At 38.2% G+C, this 18,209-nt stretch overlaps 1 protein-coding gene across 1 annotated transcript in view; it reads right to left on the reverse strand.

Moving 5' to 3' along the window:
* Positions 1–395: 395 nt before the first annotated feature.
* The window catches only part of SESN3 (sestrin 3), a gene marked incomplete at its 5' end in the record, with an annotated part of 69,579 nt that continues 51,765 nt past the window's right edge, over positions 396–18,209 (reverse strand). Inside the window, 5 exon segments of the mRNA XM_006162578.2 lie at positions 396–3,366; positions 5,930–6,074; positions 8,718–8,908; positions 9,730–9,848; positions 17,831–18,005. Of these exon segments, the coding sequence (XP_006162640.2) occupies positions 3,280–3,366; positions 5,930–6,074; positions 8,718–8,908; positions 9,730–9,848; positions 17,831–18,005 (717 nt within the window).

Raw genomic sequence — 18,209 nt, forward strand, 5'->3', positions numbered from 1 at the left:
CGACCACCAGTCCACCTGAGGAAAACTGGTTGAAGGATCCAAAGAGGCACCTGCCCCGCCAGCCTTCCCCTGCCCCCGTCACGTGGTTAATGGACAGACTGACCTCGGAATGGGAGAGGTTTTAGATACTTCCCAAGGTAATCTGAGGAATTAGGAACTACAACTGAAACTGGGAACTTGAAGTTCCAAAGTAAACAGACGTTCTTCAAGCATATATATCAGTGGATGATAGATGAACTTTAACATCCAAGAAATTACGGGATTCACATTCACATGTGCTTTTTCTTTTTTTCCCACAGACGCTTGCATATTGAAGTTTGGCACGGTACACGGTGTAGTGTTCATTAGCATATCTACCTTCTAATCACATCAGCATACCAATGGAACCAGGCTTCTCTTTTTAAAAATATCACATTTTAATATAAAAGGCTATACTATAAATTACTACATAGTAAATCCAATACTCTGAAAAACAAACAAACAAACAAACAAACAAACAAAAAAACCCACCCTGGAACACCACATCAGAATTTCAAGTTTGCACTGGATGAAGACAGTTAACAGCAAACTCATCGTCAAATGTAGCCACCACCTCGAGCGCCGTGCAGGTGGCTTCTCGGGTGCCTCAGCACCTTCAGAAGTCAATTGTTCTAGGCTGGTTCACTGAGGTTCATAACTGTATTGTTTTGTTTTTTTTTTGTTTATGGTTCCAAGTCAATTTATGTTCCTGATTACTGATGAGATAGATCAATGCTGAGCTAAAAAGAAACTTTGCTAGGAAGAGGTTTATTAAAGGCACTAATATTTCCGTAACCCAAACTCCAACTACTTTACATTTTTTTTTTTGGTGGGGGAGGGAATGAACAAACAAAAAAAAAAAAAAAGGAAAAACAAAACAAAACAAAAAACGAAGTGGCCATTCTCATTCCTTAAACCTTGTTTTCCCTTTTGGTCTGAGGCTCATGTGGTGTTCTGTGAGAATTTCTCCTCCTTTTCGATACATAAAAATCATTTTTCATCTTGTAATACAGTTCACCTGCACAAAAATAATTGGGCTACTAACTGAAAGAATTCTAGTTTAAAAAAAAAAAAAAAAGAAAGAAAATCCTTAACTTGAAAGTTCTAAATTTAGGGAAGTCAAATGGACATTTACTTTGTCATCTGTGTTTTGCCAATCTCCTAAATACTTTCTTTGTAGTTAATACATTTCCATATTACACGATATTGAATAAAATCAACATATGGTACATGCAATAAGCAAAACATAAGAGATCTGGCATGAGTTCTCTGAATAATCTCTTTAAATAAAACACCCTGTCTTCAAAAATATTCGTAAATTTTTCCTCATATGGAAGATTTCAAACATGATCTGGAATCCAAAAATGCAGAACTATCCTATGTTAATAGGCTTACAGTTATCTTTGTTTTCTTATCTGGAACAAAATCTAAAGGAAAGGGACCTAACGTATTGTACCAGAAAAGGATAATAAACAAAAGAGGATTTAATAAAATACACTAGTCTGTGATTCTCTCATGAGAGAAAAAAAACTAAGTCCTATATAACAAGCATGGAAGTCTAAGATGATATCTTTGTGGAAACTATAACGGAAAGATTTAACTATATTATTATTATAAAAAAATGGATATGTTTTTAAAAAGTAGCAAGTACGTGTAAATTTAAATCACCCTTAATTAACCAAAAAGTGTGTAAGCAGTGCAGTTGTGTCCTATTGGATAGGTGTAAGCATCTCTTTAGGCACTTCACTGGTTCATGAACACAATACAAATTAAAGCAATAAACACAGAAGTTTGTGCTCTCTGAAGATAGTCTAATCAAGCAGCAAAAACCCAATGCAAAAATGTGACTTTTTGGCCACTGATTCCTCCCCTATGACTTGATAGCTTTTCTTTTTTTTTTTTCTTTTTAACCAGTTGTCCAAAGAGATTTTTTCTGGGGAAGGGAGTGCTTTGGCATTACGAAAAGAACATTGTTCAACCCCAGTAAGGTAAAACAAAAAAGCCACGTGCAATAAAGAAATTTGAACAAAATTTCCTTATGGCTCTGTTTAAAAAGGACACTTCTGCCAAGTGAACATTATAGGGAAAAGCTTAGTTGAGAATTTGTTTTTTTTACATATATTGCACTCTTTTTGTGTTGTTCAATCACATTAATGCATAGAAACACAATTTTTACTTCTGAATAATAAACTGTCTAACCTAATATAAGAAAAATCATGGCAAATAATTTCTAAAAGCCTACCAGGAACAAAAAATATATAGGCATATTAACCTTCCTTTGCTTACAGCAAGATAGGGGAAAAAAAACAAAACAAAACTATGGATAGAAAAAATGTGCAAAGAAAATTTTTGGTCAGTCTCGTGTGGATACAGGCTGATATACATCGACTATAATGAACCGCAGGCAGCACGAGCACTGTTGATTTAAGATGACTGAGGATGACTGTCAGTGACAGAAAGGATTGTGCATAATTCCACCTTTAATATGTACACCTGACACGGAAAACCGGAACTTCTGTTTTAGAAGAGGAAGAAAATAGCTGAATTTGGCATTTCAGTAGCATGCTATAGATTCATCATGAATAATTTCACATTACGTTATGGACAATGGCTGTATCACATTTCACGTTATCCCCAATAGCAGTAAAAAAAAAAAAAAAGAAAAATTGAACAAACAAATAAACAAACAAAAATAAAACAGTGCCTGACAAATTATCTCCTGGAGACACAAACAGGTGCCCAGTGAGCAGCTTGGTTCCACAGCGCGTGCCCTCCCTCTACCAGATCTAGGACACAACATGACAATTTCAGAATGGCTGCGGGAGGTCATTCTTTGCTGAATTCCAATAGCTGAGAAATGGCTTGAGCCGACTGTAGGAGCTTTTCCTTACTTAAAATAAAAGGGAAAGGAAAAACGGCATGTACACGCAACCCCCAAAGCGCTGAAGTTAAGCATTAACAAACCGGGTTCATGATTGATGATCAGTATCCAAAAATCCAACTATGAACAATGCCAGGTAGTGCTCCTCAGTATTCTTGTTGCAATTGTTAGTAATGTTAAGCATCAAGAAAAATAAAACACATCATTGCACTTTACAGCCGCAATAAACAAAAAACAAAAAACAATAAAAAAAAGAAAACGGCTAAACTTTGACACTAGAGAATTGAATAATTTCTGATGCTATATCACAAACAGCTTCGGATGAATATCTTATGTGAAAAGGTCTTTACACACGTAAGGCATCTTCTCCGGGCGGTGCTTCAGGTCAAATGCCGAGTTATGGCACGAAGAGCATAAAGGAGTTCAGCTTGCATCCGTGCTTCCATTAACAGGAGATTTACGTGGACCTAGATATGAACATGGTATCAGTTTAGTAACCATTATAAACATCTCAAAATTCCTTACATTTTTTTCATATGCCAGACATCCTCTAAAGTTTTTATGTATATATAGACGTGTACTTATGTACATACATGTGTACCTCTCGAATCTGTGTCTGCGGAACTGCCTCTGCGTGCAGTAAAAATGACCCTATAAAGTCCAAAGAATTCTAATAATTTGTTAGAATATGTTGTATAAAGTCAACAATGTTTTGGGTTATAAAGTACAAATAACTTTTAGGGGGGGTATTTTGCCATAGGGTACATGCACTCACCAGAGACAGAGGGAGGGAAAGTGAGAAATTGACCCCTGGAGGGATGGCCACATTCCATTCTTTCTCTTCCTTTTCTCCTCTTGGGATTTTGGGAATGTATACAACACATGCCAGGTGTGATTTTCTTTCAAGCCACCAGGGTTTGAACTGTAGTTGGTCATGGGGCTTCCTGCTAGACCCTTTTTTTTTTTAACTTTGCCAGAGGGCATGTTTGCTCACTGGAGAGAGACAGAGGGGAGGGGATGGCAAGGAAGTACTATCTATGGGGAAAGGTCAAACACAATAAATACCTTTTCCTCCATCTTTCCCTCCTTTCAGGATCTTGCAGATGCATGCACAGGTGTCTGGTGTGCAAGCCACCAGGTCTAGGACTTGAACTGCACAGTAGGCCCCATGGAATCCAGTTGCCTCAACTACCAGGCTGGCTTATCAAACTAATTTTTAAGATTTACTATTTTCCTACAAATTATACTTTGCTCCAGTTGTAAAATTTTACATGATTAAACATAAGCCCTACAGGGCAGCAGTTGGCGTAATGGCTATGTCGCTGGACTCCCATGTAGTCAACCACGGTTCGAGTCCCGGACCCAGTGGATTAAACTCACACGTGTGTGCCCAAGATCCCAAGAGGAGAATGGAGGAGAAGGGATTGCGGTGTGGCCATCCCCCTGGGGGGTGATTTCTCACTTTCTGTCTCTCTCTTTCTTTCTAGGGAGTGCACGTGCCCTATAGCAAAAACCTCTCAAAAAAAACAAACCCTATACTGCTTATAACTTATGTTTATTCCTTGAAAACTTTAAAATATTTGTCTACTATTTTACTTTTAAAATATGAGGCTTAAAGCAGTTTTATATTACTGTCTGATAACTCATTAGATATGGTTAGCTTCCCTGGAGTATTTGAAAAAAAATATTGTGAACAGTGGCTGGTTTTTTTTTTTTTGGAAATAATTCTCAGCTGATAGGTTAAAGTAAATATCCATGAGTTCAAACCATATTACAAAGAAATGTTATATTTAAATTATTTTGATACCTTTCTACAGACTGGATATATTGTTGGATATATTTTCTTTCTGAGTAGAGAACTTCTAGAGGGTCAGCAGGTGACGTGGTAGTTAAGGCACTAGATCCTGTATGACCAACTCTGTGGTTCAAGTCCCTGACCCAGTGGCTTGATAAACATGCCAGGCACATGTGCATGCATGTCCAAAATACTGAGAGGAGAATGGAGAAGTGACTATGGTGTGGCCGCCCCCCTTGTGGGGGGGTATTATTTCTCATGTTCCCTCTCTCTCTGGAGAGTGCATACACCCTATGAAAAACATCTAAAAAAAAGAAAAGAAAAAAGAAAGTAACTTGTAGAAACAATATAGGGAAAAAAAGAAAATCTAGGGCAAACACAGAGACGGGGCACAAAGATCTATCAGGGAGAAATGCTGGAGATAAAATGGGTATACCTGACATGTGACTCTAAGATTTCAAAAACGTCGTTCAGTTCTGAGGTCAGAACATTCTCCACCAGGTCATGCAGTGAGTGAGTGTTAGGACCCTAAAAAAATTTTCTTGACTTCCAAACTTAGAAACTGCAGTATAAAGGAGATTCTTGGATTTAATGGATAAAAGATCTAGGACTTAAGGCCAGTTATACTACGGTGCTGGTAAAGACACCAGGTTTTAACATAAATAATGGTTCCTACACATTTCATCCAAAGAAATACATGTATACGTTTCAAAGGTTGATGTAAACTTTTACTTTATATACTATGCTGGACAAAGCACACAATTAAAATGTAGTTGAAATTTAATAAACTTGAGTTTTAACAACATTAAAGATATATATCTGGTTGATGTTACTTCATTTCATCGGCACTAACTTATTAATACTTTAATGTATTATTTTTCATAATCATTACTTTCTTCTTCCCTTTTTTATTTGCCAAAGGTGCATGTGTGTGTGTGTGTGTGTGTGTGTGTGTGTGTGTGTGAGAGAGAGAGAGAGAGAGAAGGAGGTGGGGGCACCTCTCACGGGGAACAGCCATGCTGCAGTCCCTTCTCCCTTTCTCCATCCTGTCGAGACTTCGGGCGTGCACGCACATATACCTGGTGTGCCTCTTAAGTCATCAAGACCAGGATTTGAACCATGGTCAGCTACATGGGATCTGGCTTCCCTTAACCCAGACTACAGAGCCAGCCCAATCGCTACTTCTTATACTAAACCTTGGTCTATGGTTTCATGCTTACTCACCAAACACTTACCTTTTCTGAGTGTTTGAACTGCCGCCAGTAACTATCATACATGCGCTTTGTAGTCCTCTCAGGGTAGCAGGTCACTGTCTTAATGTAAACCTTCAGGCTTCGTTCAAGTAACTGATTAACTTCTCCATAATCATAGTCGTCATACCTAGGAGCAACAGAACAACAGTTTTCTAATGATGAAAGAAAAATTTCTATTTCTAAAGTTATACCACGAGACATTTATTGTCTAGTAATGTAATACAACAGCTCATCAGTTTACGTAAGGAATATGTATCAAAAAAAATATGTATCGAGTGACTGTTACATGTTGTGCACCTTTCTAGACACCGAGGATTCCCTAGTGAACAAAAGAGACAAAAATCCCAGATCTTATGGAGATTAAATTCTACTGGAGAAAAAAGTTTAAAAGTTAAACATATATGGGGCTGTAGTCTAAGGGAAGAACTATGCTTTTATTTACTTATTAGTTTTTGCTACAGAGCGCATATGCTTGCCAGAGAGAGACAAAGGGAAAGTGAAAAATCATCCCCTGGGGGGATGGCCGTGGCACAATCCCTTCGTCTCTGGTCTCCTCCTTGGATTTGGGGCAAGCATGCAAATGCACTCAGTGTGATTTTCAAGCCAGGTCCTGGACTTGAACTGTGGAGTCAGCCATGTGGGATCCAGCTGCCTTAACCTGGGGCCAACTTGCCACCTGCTGGCCCCAGAACTGTGCTTTTAAATAGGTTGGACAGGAGGGTTCCTCTACAAGGCAAATGCCAGAAGGTGGGGAAGGAGCAAGTGTAAAGGCCCTAGCCAGAAGTCAAGCGTTTCCGGGAAGAGGGAGGGATCAGTGTGTTGGAGTGTTCAATGCAGCTGAACGGTCAGTAAGATGGTAACTGGGAACTGGCCACTGAAATAGCTGCGTGAAGATCACTGGCAAGCTCAATTTTCTTGGTGGAAATGGTAAATGCTTGATACTGTTAAGTGGGCTCAAGAGACAACGGGAGATGACAAAGTGGTGACAGTAATTATACAAAACGTTTTCAAAGAGTTGTGCATGGGAGCAGAAAAATGAAGCAGTAGCCAGAGGGAAAGGAAGGAAGATGAACATTTCTTTAAAGGTGAGATAAGTAACAGCATGCTTCTATGCTAATGGAAAAGATCCAATAAAGAGAACAAAACTGATCATGCAGGAGAGAGAAGGGAGAATTGATGGAACAGAGAGCTTTAGAAATGAGAGTAGACAGATTTTGTGCAAGTATACAGGAGCAGGGTCAGTGATAACAGAAGAGACCACAGAGTAAATGGCACAGATGCAGAGGTGGGTAGATGTGGTATTTGGAACTTGAGGATTTCCTCTGATGTATTTTGTTACTTTTTAACTCAAATGTAATGTTTAGTTAAAATATATACCTTATATGATTTTCTAAACTTTTATTTAGCAGCATCTAAAATATACAAAGGGGTAGTCTTCCAAAAGTTCACAGGAAATGTGTATTATGCAAAACTACGCATGGATTGCAAGGTTTTACATCAAAATAAACTTGACTCGAATTCCATTGTTTTCCCACAAACATTTTGAGGTTCTCTAATAAATTATTACAACATTTGCTACTCATTGCCTTACGTATTTATTATATTTAAATTAAATTCTACTAGTGTTTTATTTTTCTTAGGTGGGTAGGTATAATATACTGGTGCCTTAAAATCTGATGATTCTTTGATAGCTTATTGTCTAGAATGGCCAATGAGCAAATAGCACAGTACATGCCATCAAAATAGTGTTTTTGAGATATAATAATGTTGATTAATTGATTTATCAGGAAATTTTGGGATTTTTTAAATTTAAAATTATAGAAAATATTTTGCTAAACAGACTGAATTCTAATCCATTCTGGAAAGTCCTTCCAAAATACAAACAATCTTCAGAAAGTTCATGAAAAATTCATATTCTGAAAAAATGATGTATGGATTTCCAAACTGTTTTTGCACCAAAATAAACTTGTACTCTGATTCCATTTTTCCATGAATTTTTCAAGTCCCTTATAAAATCAAGTGGAATGTATTCATAATTGGAAACTTACTTTCTGCAAATCTATTTTCATAAAAGCCCTCAACCCTCAATCAAAAAAAAATTCTCCAAAAAGAGCTTTCTTGATTAGACTATTCATTTTCATTCATTCATTTACTGTCCTCTCAATGCTAATTTTCTAAACTTAGAGGCCATCATTTCATATTGACTGATATTTCTTTTTTGGTTTTCTTATGTGAGCTCATAAGGTAAACTTTATGAAGGCAGAATCTATTCTAGTTTTTATACTCTAATTACAATTCCTTTAAATTAAAAAAAAAAAAAAAACCAAAAACCAAAAACTAAAGTTCCTATCCCCAGTAATTATTGATGCTTTCTCCTCTCCTTGGTAAATTCTTACTACTATATTTAAAGGTACATCAATATTAAGATTCACAACACTTAAAGGAAATTGTTGCTTCTCTATGAAATAAAATTAGCTTTTTTTCTTAAGAATTATTTTATTTATTTACTTTTGACAGAAAGAGACAGAGTGGGGGGGGGTGAGAAAGCAAGCCATCAGTCCAGGACTCAAACCATGGTTGGCCAGGTGGGGATCTAGTGCCCTTAACTACCATGCCACCTGCTGGCCCCCAAATTAGTTTTTAAAATCAGAAGTTCACACATAATTATTTCCTCCCCAGAATCATATACTCCTAAATAGGATACAATAATGACACTAAATCCAGAATTTTCTCTTAGAAATAAACAAAACTGTCCCCACGATGACCATACCTGATTCCAAACATACAGTGGACATAGTTAAATAACGCCCTGCGCAGCATGGTTGTGTCCACGTCCTCATGGGTGGCCATAGTGTTATAGGTGAGATTATAGACCATCCGAAACTTCTCATCAAGAAGATGCCCAATGTCAGAGTAAAGTCTGTTCACCAGGGAAAATCCATGATTTTCCCAAGTATAGTCCTAAAAGAATAAAATGTGCCCAATTACAAAGTAGGCATTCTCCATACAACTCCACGTCTTATTAAATGTAAGTACTGACGCAAGTAAGTGAGGACGCTTTTAACTGAGTTCTAGGGTTGCAGCTTCACTGAGGCTTTACCAAGAACCTTCCACGTCGGTGTGTACATCAGAGTGGCGGGATGAGTCCTCACAGGGCCCAGAGTTTGGCATGTTATGGTGAACTCTGGCCACCTCCTACTGTCAGGTCCTAGGCTCACCACGCCCTTATATGGAAGCACCCCATGAGGACTTTGAATATCCTCATGTGACCAGGCCTACTCAGTGACACAGACAGTTGGCAGATCGTCTGAAACAAGCACGAAGGAGCTGGCCTTAGTTCAAACTCAGACCCTCTTTAAGAGTCACATCACTATTGGGGCTATTTTTTAGGGGTGTGATGACGGTTAATCCTTATGCCTTTAACTACTGGTCCATGATCTTAACACAAAATGCCTTTTTATTATCAATGTAACCATGTAACTTGATTTCTTCTCTGCACCCCTCCAAAAAAAAAAAGGTAGGAACATTATACTACAACTGTATAATAATGTAATTAACCAAATAAAGCAGTTTCCTTTTGTCTTCAGAGGCAGGGAATGTTGAAATAATTATTTATCTGTTGGGACATCCAATTAGGCTGGAAACTAGGTTAAATAAAGATTTACAGAACCAATTTAAAAAGAGTTATCAGTTTCCTTACAAGTCATTTTGTTTACATTTCAACATTCAATAGTTAAAATGACAATATTTGCCAGTTTCTCTGAGTTAAAGATATCTAATACCTGAGCTCTAAAAGTTGGTAAATGCTCTTCTCCTCGTCTGGCAAAGTCTTCATACCCAAAACCAGGATCTTCGATATATCGAGAGACATCAGATGTTATAATCATGTCATCCTCAAAATCTAAGGACAACAATGAATAATTGCTGTTAAGGATATTGTGTGTAGTCAAGACAATACAAACCGAACCCCACTTTCTTCTACTTTTGAGCTTTTCCATGGATTTCTGAAGTGATGGTATTGACTTCATAGCTTAAATTTGTATGTAGTAAGTGTTGAATATAATTTCATTACCAAATACCGGCCATTTTAGCACATAACTGTAGCTATCCAAGCAAAAAATTCCAGACTAAATTGAAATATCTCAACATTAGCAGCAAAGAATCAAAATAGTTTTACTAAATTGGAAATAAAGATAGCATTGGCTTGTAAGTGCATAGCTCCATCTCTCTCTCTCTCTTTTTCCTTCTCTCTGGGAGAGCAAGTAAAATGTGAAGAGAAGAGAAGACAGGGAAAGCCACTTTGAGTTTGTTAAAATTACATGGTCTTTCATCTGGACAAACTCACAGGGAACATTAGTTCAGCACAGCCCTTCCAACTTACAAAGAGTCATACTGGGGGAAGAATCAGGAAGGGGGCTGAATGAGGAGGACAGTAAACTTCTGGGACATTTCTGTTCTTTTCATTCACTTGGAGGGTTCAGTGTGGGAACACTCATTGAGCTTTATATCTAAGAAATGGTGGACTTTTGGGACCAGCAGTTAGTGTAATGGCTATGTCACTGGACTCCCATGTAGTCGACTGGACTCCCATGTAGTCGACTGGACTCCCATGTAGTCGACTGGACTCCCATGTAGTCGACTGGACTCCCATGTAGTCGACTGGACTCCCATGTAGTCGACTGGACTCCCATGTAGTTGACTGCAGTTCGCATTCTGGACCCGGTGGCTTAAAACTCACGCCAGGTGTGTGTGTGTGCGTGCCCAAGATCCTGAGGGGAGAATGGAGAAGGGACTGCAGCATGGCTATCTCCCCTGGGGGGTGATTTCTTGCTTTCTGTCTCTCTGTCTCTCTCTGTTTGGTGAGTGCATGTGCCCTATAGCAAAAACCTCTCCAAAAAAAAAGAAATGGTGGACTTTTCTATGCAGGTGAAATAAAAAAAAAAATACACAGCTGATGAAGGAGATAGTATGCTGAAAGTGATTAGAGTATCACTGAAGTGGAATTCAAGAAGACAGGAAGACGATAATATTTGAAGACAGTTTCTACACTGCTGATATTAAAATGTTACCTCTGTGGGATGCTGGATCCCACATGGCTGTCTGCACAGTTCAAGTCCCAGCAGTTTGAAAAGTATGTTGGCACATGTACATACATGCCCAAAATCCCAAAAGAAGACTAGAGGAGGAGAATTTTGGTGTAGCCTTCCCCCCCCCGCCCCCGGGGAATGATTTCTCATTTTCCCTCTCTCTTTCTCTCTCTGGTGAGTGCACGTGCCCTATAGAAAAAAACTTTCTAAAAAATTGCCACTAAAATATCTTAACTACTCAATGCATATTAATTAAGGTTTGGGTTCATGTATCTTCATAGTTATTTTTTCTGATTTCTACCATTAAAGAGGAAGGAACAAACTTCATTTACTACCTTCTATTCTAGAAGATAAACATATATTTCGCAAAATAAAAACACACAGTGGTAAGGGCAATGGACTCCCACATGGCCAACTGCGGTCTGAGTCTCGGACCTCACGGCTTACTTTCTCTCTCTCTTTCTTCCCCTCTGTCCCTCTCTGATCAAATTTAAATAAATAAAAAGTTAAATAAAATAATTAAATATAATAAATAAAAAAAAATCAGCCTTTGCCATGCAGGGAACAACATTTTCTAAGTATCTAAATTAATATTAAATACATTTAGATTTAATAAGTAATACATAACTATTACATAGCTGATAAAATATATGGCATAATAAAAAAGTATAATTCTTGGGGACCAGCAGTTGGCGCAATGGTTATATCGCTGGAGTCCCATGTAGTCGATTGCGGTTCGAGTCCCGGACCCAGTGGCTTAAACTCACACCGGGTGTGTGTGCGTCTGTGCCCAAGATCCCAAGAGGAGAATGGAGGAGAAGGGATTGCGGCGTGGCCATCCCCCAGGGGGTCACTTTCTGCCTCTCTTGCTTTTTATGGCAAGTGCACGTGCCCTATAGCAAAAACCTTTCAAAAAAAAAATCATAAAAAAAGAAAGAGAAAAAGAAGTATAATTCTTAACCAAGCAAAATCTCAAGAGATTTAAAAATCAACTATTTTATATATATAACATATATATATAAATTTTTATATATGTGTGTGTGTGTGTATGTGTATATAAAATGAAAAGACCTGATAGATTATTAGTACTTTATTATCTTTACTATTTCACAAAAATTCTACCAATAGAGATTCTGTTCTCACAAGTTGTTACCTCTTTCGGTTGCTACAAAGGGACTAATTGAGTGGTGATAATGGCAGGGAGGATCAGCACCCAGGCACCTGCTGTACCCAACTTTGGGTATATTCTACTAAAAATAATGCCTGACTTCTTTATTATACACAAAGAGAAGAGCCTGTCGTTTTTTTGAGTGCTTCCTATGTACCAGACACTATATACTTTTTTTGAAAAATGACTTTTGCCATAGGGTATGTGTGCTCACCAGAGAGAGACTGAGAAATGGAAAGTGAGAAATCACACCTTAGGGGGAATGCCCACACTGCAATCCCTTCTCCTCCATTCTGCTCCTGGGATTTTGGGCGCGTGCATCCAGTGTGATATTCAAGCCTCTGGGTCCAGGAATTGAACCGTGGTTGAGCATGTGAGAGTCCAACACCTTAACCACCACACCATCTGCTGGCCCCTATGCTATACTCTTAATATCTATCCTTTTTTAATTTCATTGATATAAAAATAAATATCCACTTAAAAACAAACTAACTGTAAGTTACTAATAACCATGATGTGTACTAAGTACAAGTGAGAAATACAACCTGAATTAATAAAAGTTAAAACATTTAACTACTTAAATTGGCTTGAAGTCTAATCCCATAACTACTCTGTGAACAGAAACCCTTAAAAAACAGAATTTTCAGTGCATTTCTCAACATTTATGACCTACCATATGCTTTCCTTAATTCAGCCTATCACGTAATAATCAACAGAAATGGGGGACAGCAGGTGGCGTGGGGGTTAAGGTGCTGGACTCACACATGGCCGACCATGGTTCAAAAGTCCTGGACCTGGTGGCTTCCTTTCTCATTTTCCTTGTCTCTGTCTCTCTCTCTCTCTGTGTGTGTGTGTGTCTGCCTCTCTCTGGCAAATGCATGTGCACTATAGCAAGCACTAATGACAAATAAAATTAAGAAATTTTTAAAAATCAACAGAAATGAAACCAAAAATAGAACAGGTAGTAGCAATCACTCAGGCTGCTATGAAAACTAGGAGTTTGGGGGGTTTAAAGTGAAATCAAACCAAAAACAGTGAGTGAAAATAAAACTCTGTAAAACAACATCTCTCCCTGACACTGCACAACCGGATGGTTTCTTTGGTGAATATCAGCACTGGAGTTGACTTACATTCTTGGTTCCTTTGTGATAAAAATTCTTGTTTTGCTCAAATACATTCTCAAGTTGTCATGTGACTTACAATCAATTAAAAACAAATAATAAAAAGTGAGCAACTAATCAAACAAGAGAGTTGCTCCTAAGAAAAATCTCTATAAATTTTCAACTTAGAAGTCAATCAAGAACAGAGCCAGCAGGTAGTGTGGTAGTTAAAGGTGCTGGACTCCTATATGGCTGACTGCAGTTCAGGTCCCGGACCTGGTAGCTTGCTTTCTCACTTTGCCTCTCTCTTTCTCTCTCTGATCACACTAGAAAATAATAGCAATAATAAAGTTAAATAAAAAATAATTCTTTTAAAAAAAAGTCAATCAAGACCTATTTCCTGGACAGTTTTGCCCAGAGAAAGAAATGTCTAATGGTCTTTCAATCTACAGATACTTTTTCCTAAATTTATCTTAAGAAGTTAAAAATTGGTATTCTGATCAACACATAGAAACTTTTATTTTAATTCTATTTAAACAAAGATTTCAAAGTTGGTACTCAAATAGTATTTTGCACACTACTTGCATTCCTCTTTCCCCAAGTACTACTTACTAACACGATACAGAAAGCACTCTACTGCAGGAACAGAAAATCTTTTTAACTAAAAAACATGATAAATGATAAAAGCTAATCTGCTAACGAGTTACAGTGCACTAGTGTGGCTAGTGTAGCTCTGCCTCTGTAGAACACTATAAGCAGTTACCTTCTTCGAAAAGCTTGGAAAACTATTTTTTAAATCCCCACATAGACTCTGGAATACCTTATCATACTGGCCAAATCAAGTAATTTTTCTAAAGTCTATATGTTTATATTTTCCATGCGAAAGAAAATATCTCCAACCGATCACACTGCGACCTGCCCCCTCAGCCAGTCAGGACCACGGCCCCACACATGCCCAGCATGTACAGAACATCTCAGGATGTGGGTCTGGGACCTTCCAGAGCGGCTTTGGCCTTGCTAAGTGTGTTACTGCTGTGCCACTGTGGCTTGCCAAGAAATTTTTTTATAGTAAAAAGTGTTTATTTCTATTTTAAAACATGGGGAGTTTCTAAAATCCATTAAATTAACCACTGTACAGAATAATTTAAAAATATTCTATCTTTGGACAGCCAGTACATTTAGAACTAGGAATGGCTAACAGTAAAAACAAATGAGTAAAGAGTGGGACCAGCAGATGAGCCAATGGCTACATCGCTGGACTCCCATGTAGTCAACCCTGGTTCCGGTTCTGGACTAGGTGGCTTAAACTCATGCTGGGTGGGTGTCCAAGATTCCAAGAGGAGAATGGAGGAGAAGGGATTGTGGCGTGGTCATCCCCCCGGGGGGTGATTTCTCGCTTTCTGTCTGTCTCTCTTTCTAGCGAGTACACATATTCTATAGCAAAACCCTCTCAAAAAAAAAAAAAAAAGGAAAAAAACAAAATAAAAACAAAAAACAAATGAGTGGAGAGTTATGATAAAATGAGTTATTTTCTTGAATTATTTGTACATGAGATAGTCTCTTCTATTAAAATTAGAACATAATTTTTGGCTATGTCCAATACTTGTTATTCAAAATTCACTTTCAAAGCAGTAGTTAATGTTCAGGGGTCAAAGACAGTAGAGACTAGAATCTTAAAATATATTTTCAATATTTAAAAAACAAAATTAAAAGAAATGAAACACTGATATCCTGCAAGCTCTAGTGATCTTAAAGAATGTCTGAAATCAAATACTACTAACTTTACTAAAAAGTTTACACCTTTTTTGGGGGGGCAGAAGGTACATCTGCTCACTACAAAGAGAAAAAAGAGGGAAAAAAAAGAGAGAAAGAGAAAGCACCCCCCCCCCATGGATGGTCACAGTGCCACCCATTCTCCTCCATCTCTCCATTCTGTTGGGATTTTGCACACATACGCCTGTGTGGCTGTAGAGCTCAAGCCACCAGAGCTGGGATCCAGATCATGGCCAGCCATGTGGGATCCGGCTCTTTAATCACAGGGCTATGGGTAGCCCTAAAATTGTTTATATTTTAAAAATATTTGTCTTTCTAGAAGATTCACTAGAGGTTTATTATTTTCCTTCATCTCCACTTGATCCCCCCAAGATGATTTTTATAATCAACTACTAATATTCACTCCCAGTGACATGGTGATAACTTCTTAAACTTTACCTTGAGCTTAAAGCCCTGTCCTGATCTAGCAGCTATGGCCTTGCTACTCTCACTATGGTCTGCAGACTCCCAGCACTGGCATCACCTGCAGGCCTTACAGCAATGTGGGCTCTCAGACCTATCCTAGACCGACTGACTCTGCAGATACATCTTGACAAGATTCCCTGCTTGAGTCATATGCACATTAAAATTGAGAAGCTATGGGCTAGACGTCTCCAGACTGAATATTTTACGGAAGTCTCAACTCAAAATGCCCAAAACACGGTGGGTTAGGTGTTCCTTAAGGCTAGAAAGGTTCATTACCATAAGGCCTCTGTCTACCTAACTAGCTTCTTCTTCACACTCACTTCATGACTGATGTCCAGTCAACACACACAGAACTACTGTTTCTGTACCTAGAATCCTGTCTCCTTATCATGGTACCTTTGCTCAGGCCTGGATACTGCTTACTGCATCCTGTGCCCTTCAGCCACTGCCTGGCCTCCTCACTCCCAACGCTGTAAGATTTACCTGGGGGGCAGGGCTATAGACTTCTTCTTCTAGGCTCTCTTCCACACCCTTCTCCCACCAACACAGGGCTAACTGCCCTCTTGAAGGCTCATATATCGGATCATCAGAAAAGTCATAATATTTTTTTTTCCATGCAAAGATATGTCATTACTTTTCCGAAGACTCACTATTTTGCTCATTCTGCTATGTATTACATTATTTGTTTCTCTCCCACTACATGAGAGTGCCCTGCTGGCTGGGATTATGCCTGATTTGTCTTGAAGCCTTAGTACCTACGACAGAACTGAGGCTATCCAGGCACTCAAATTTTTATAGAATGGATATTAAAACAACAATTAAACCACCGAGTTTATCTGAATTTTGTGCTGATTATAGGCCTGACTGGTAGTTCAATAGCCTTCAATAGATAAACTTGGTGACCCAATTGGGTAGATACCACCTTTCATAAAAGGATCAAGAGGGAAATGATAAAAGGGAATTTTGTTCTTCCTGGTAAAACATCTGAGAGCTACTTCTCTTTTTTTAAAAACTTACTTATTTCTTCCATGAGAGAGATACACACATAGAAAGAAAAGGAGAGAGAGAGACAGGTATCCCAAACAGGCTTTTCAGCTGTGATCCATCCCCAGCCTCAGGATCACAGCCTCAGCTGGCCCAATCATAGGCCCAGTGTGCAGAGGAGGACAAACGAGACCTTCCCACATGGGTGCAGCACTACGGAACACTGACTTAGCACTGCGCCCCATCTGGCTCCCCAAGAGCTGTTTAGCAATGCCAAGTTTAATGTTAACAAACACATTATAACCAAATGATTTCAAATTTATGAGACTGATTGGCTGTAAGACAGTAATTTTGATGCCCTCATTAAAAATCTACTAGGGCTAGCAAGTGGCATGGTGATTGAGGTGCTGGACTCCCACATGGCCAACCACAGTTCAAGTCCTGGACTGGGTGGCTTGCCTTCTCACTCTCTCTCTCATGAGTACATGTGCCCTGTAGCAAATTTAAAAACAGTAATAATAAAATTAATCATTCTTTAAAAAAATTATTAAAACTATATTTTAAAAAGAAATGCTATACATATTGATGATTTTTGAAGGGCTTACTATATTGAATCTCTGATACTTTATTAACACTTACTATGTATGGTCAATATTTTAGCTGTAATTGTGAAGTTTCCTTATTATTTCACACTTTCCTAGAATATTAGAAAAACTCTGCTTTTAAGGCTGGAGGAAAGAACCCTACTTTTTAAGGCAGAATGAATTCCTCCAAATTCAAAATGAAGTAAATGAACTAAAAAATACATGGCTATGAAATTCTAAAGACTTGCAAGTGCAACATGATGTTGAAATGACTCTGGAAAAGCAGCGTTGTTCAGATATTCCTCCCCCACATGCCACACCCCAAAAGGGCAAAATATTTTCAATTCCATTGAAAGAGAATTTCAGTTATAGTTAAGAAAAATCACAAAATCAAGATGAATGAAATATCCCCTTTAACTTTATAAGCAACTGGCCTGCTTTCAATAGCATTTTATCCATAATGGAGTACGGATTATCAAGCTGGAAACTTCTCTCAACTGGATTTAAGATACATTTAAACTTGCACCAGCCTAAGAGGGAAAGCAATGACTTTAGGGTAGAGCAGAGGAGGAGAATAAGTAAAAGGCAGCAGAAATAAATTAGTAGAATGTTCTTCTGTATCTATATTGTCAGTACTGAAGGTTCTGCTGTCAGGGTTCTAAAAATTAGAAGGCCAAGGCAGTGAAACAAAACAAGACAAACAACAACAACAAAAGTTGCACCTGAATGAGGAAATGAATGAAAAGTGTCTCCAGAGACCACAAAAAGACTTTCTTTCTTCTCCTTCTCAAAACGAGTGGTCATTTCTTCCTGAGATGCCTCTTCATCTTCCCTCTCTTCTTGAAGCCTTTTCATCCTTTCCATTAAGGCCTCTAGCTCACTTAGAGAGTCCACAATCTGGAACCAGGTAAGAGAACATTGGGTGTTATTAGTATTAGAATTTGTTATAATAAATGTCTCTATTTCCTAATGTAACCTTATGTATAGTTGCAGGTACATAGCTATTAATTTTTTTTAAAGAGGTTTTTGCCTTCCTAAGTGGGCTTTTCACTAACTCCAAAGAGTTTTGTTTTCTTTTTTCCAGGAGAGAATGTTTTGCTA

This window comes from Tupaia chinensis, unplaced genomic scaffold (assembly GCF_000334495.1).
Source record: "Tupaia chinensis unplaced genomic scaffold, TupChi_1.0 Scaffold140218_1, whole genome shotgun sequence".
Taxonomy (NCBI): domain Eukaryota; kingdom Metazoa; phylum Chordata; class Mammalia; order Scandentia; family Tupaiidae; genus Tupaia; species Tupaia belangeri.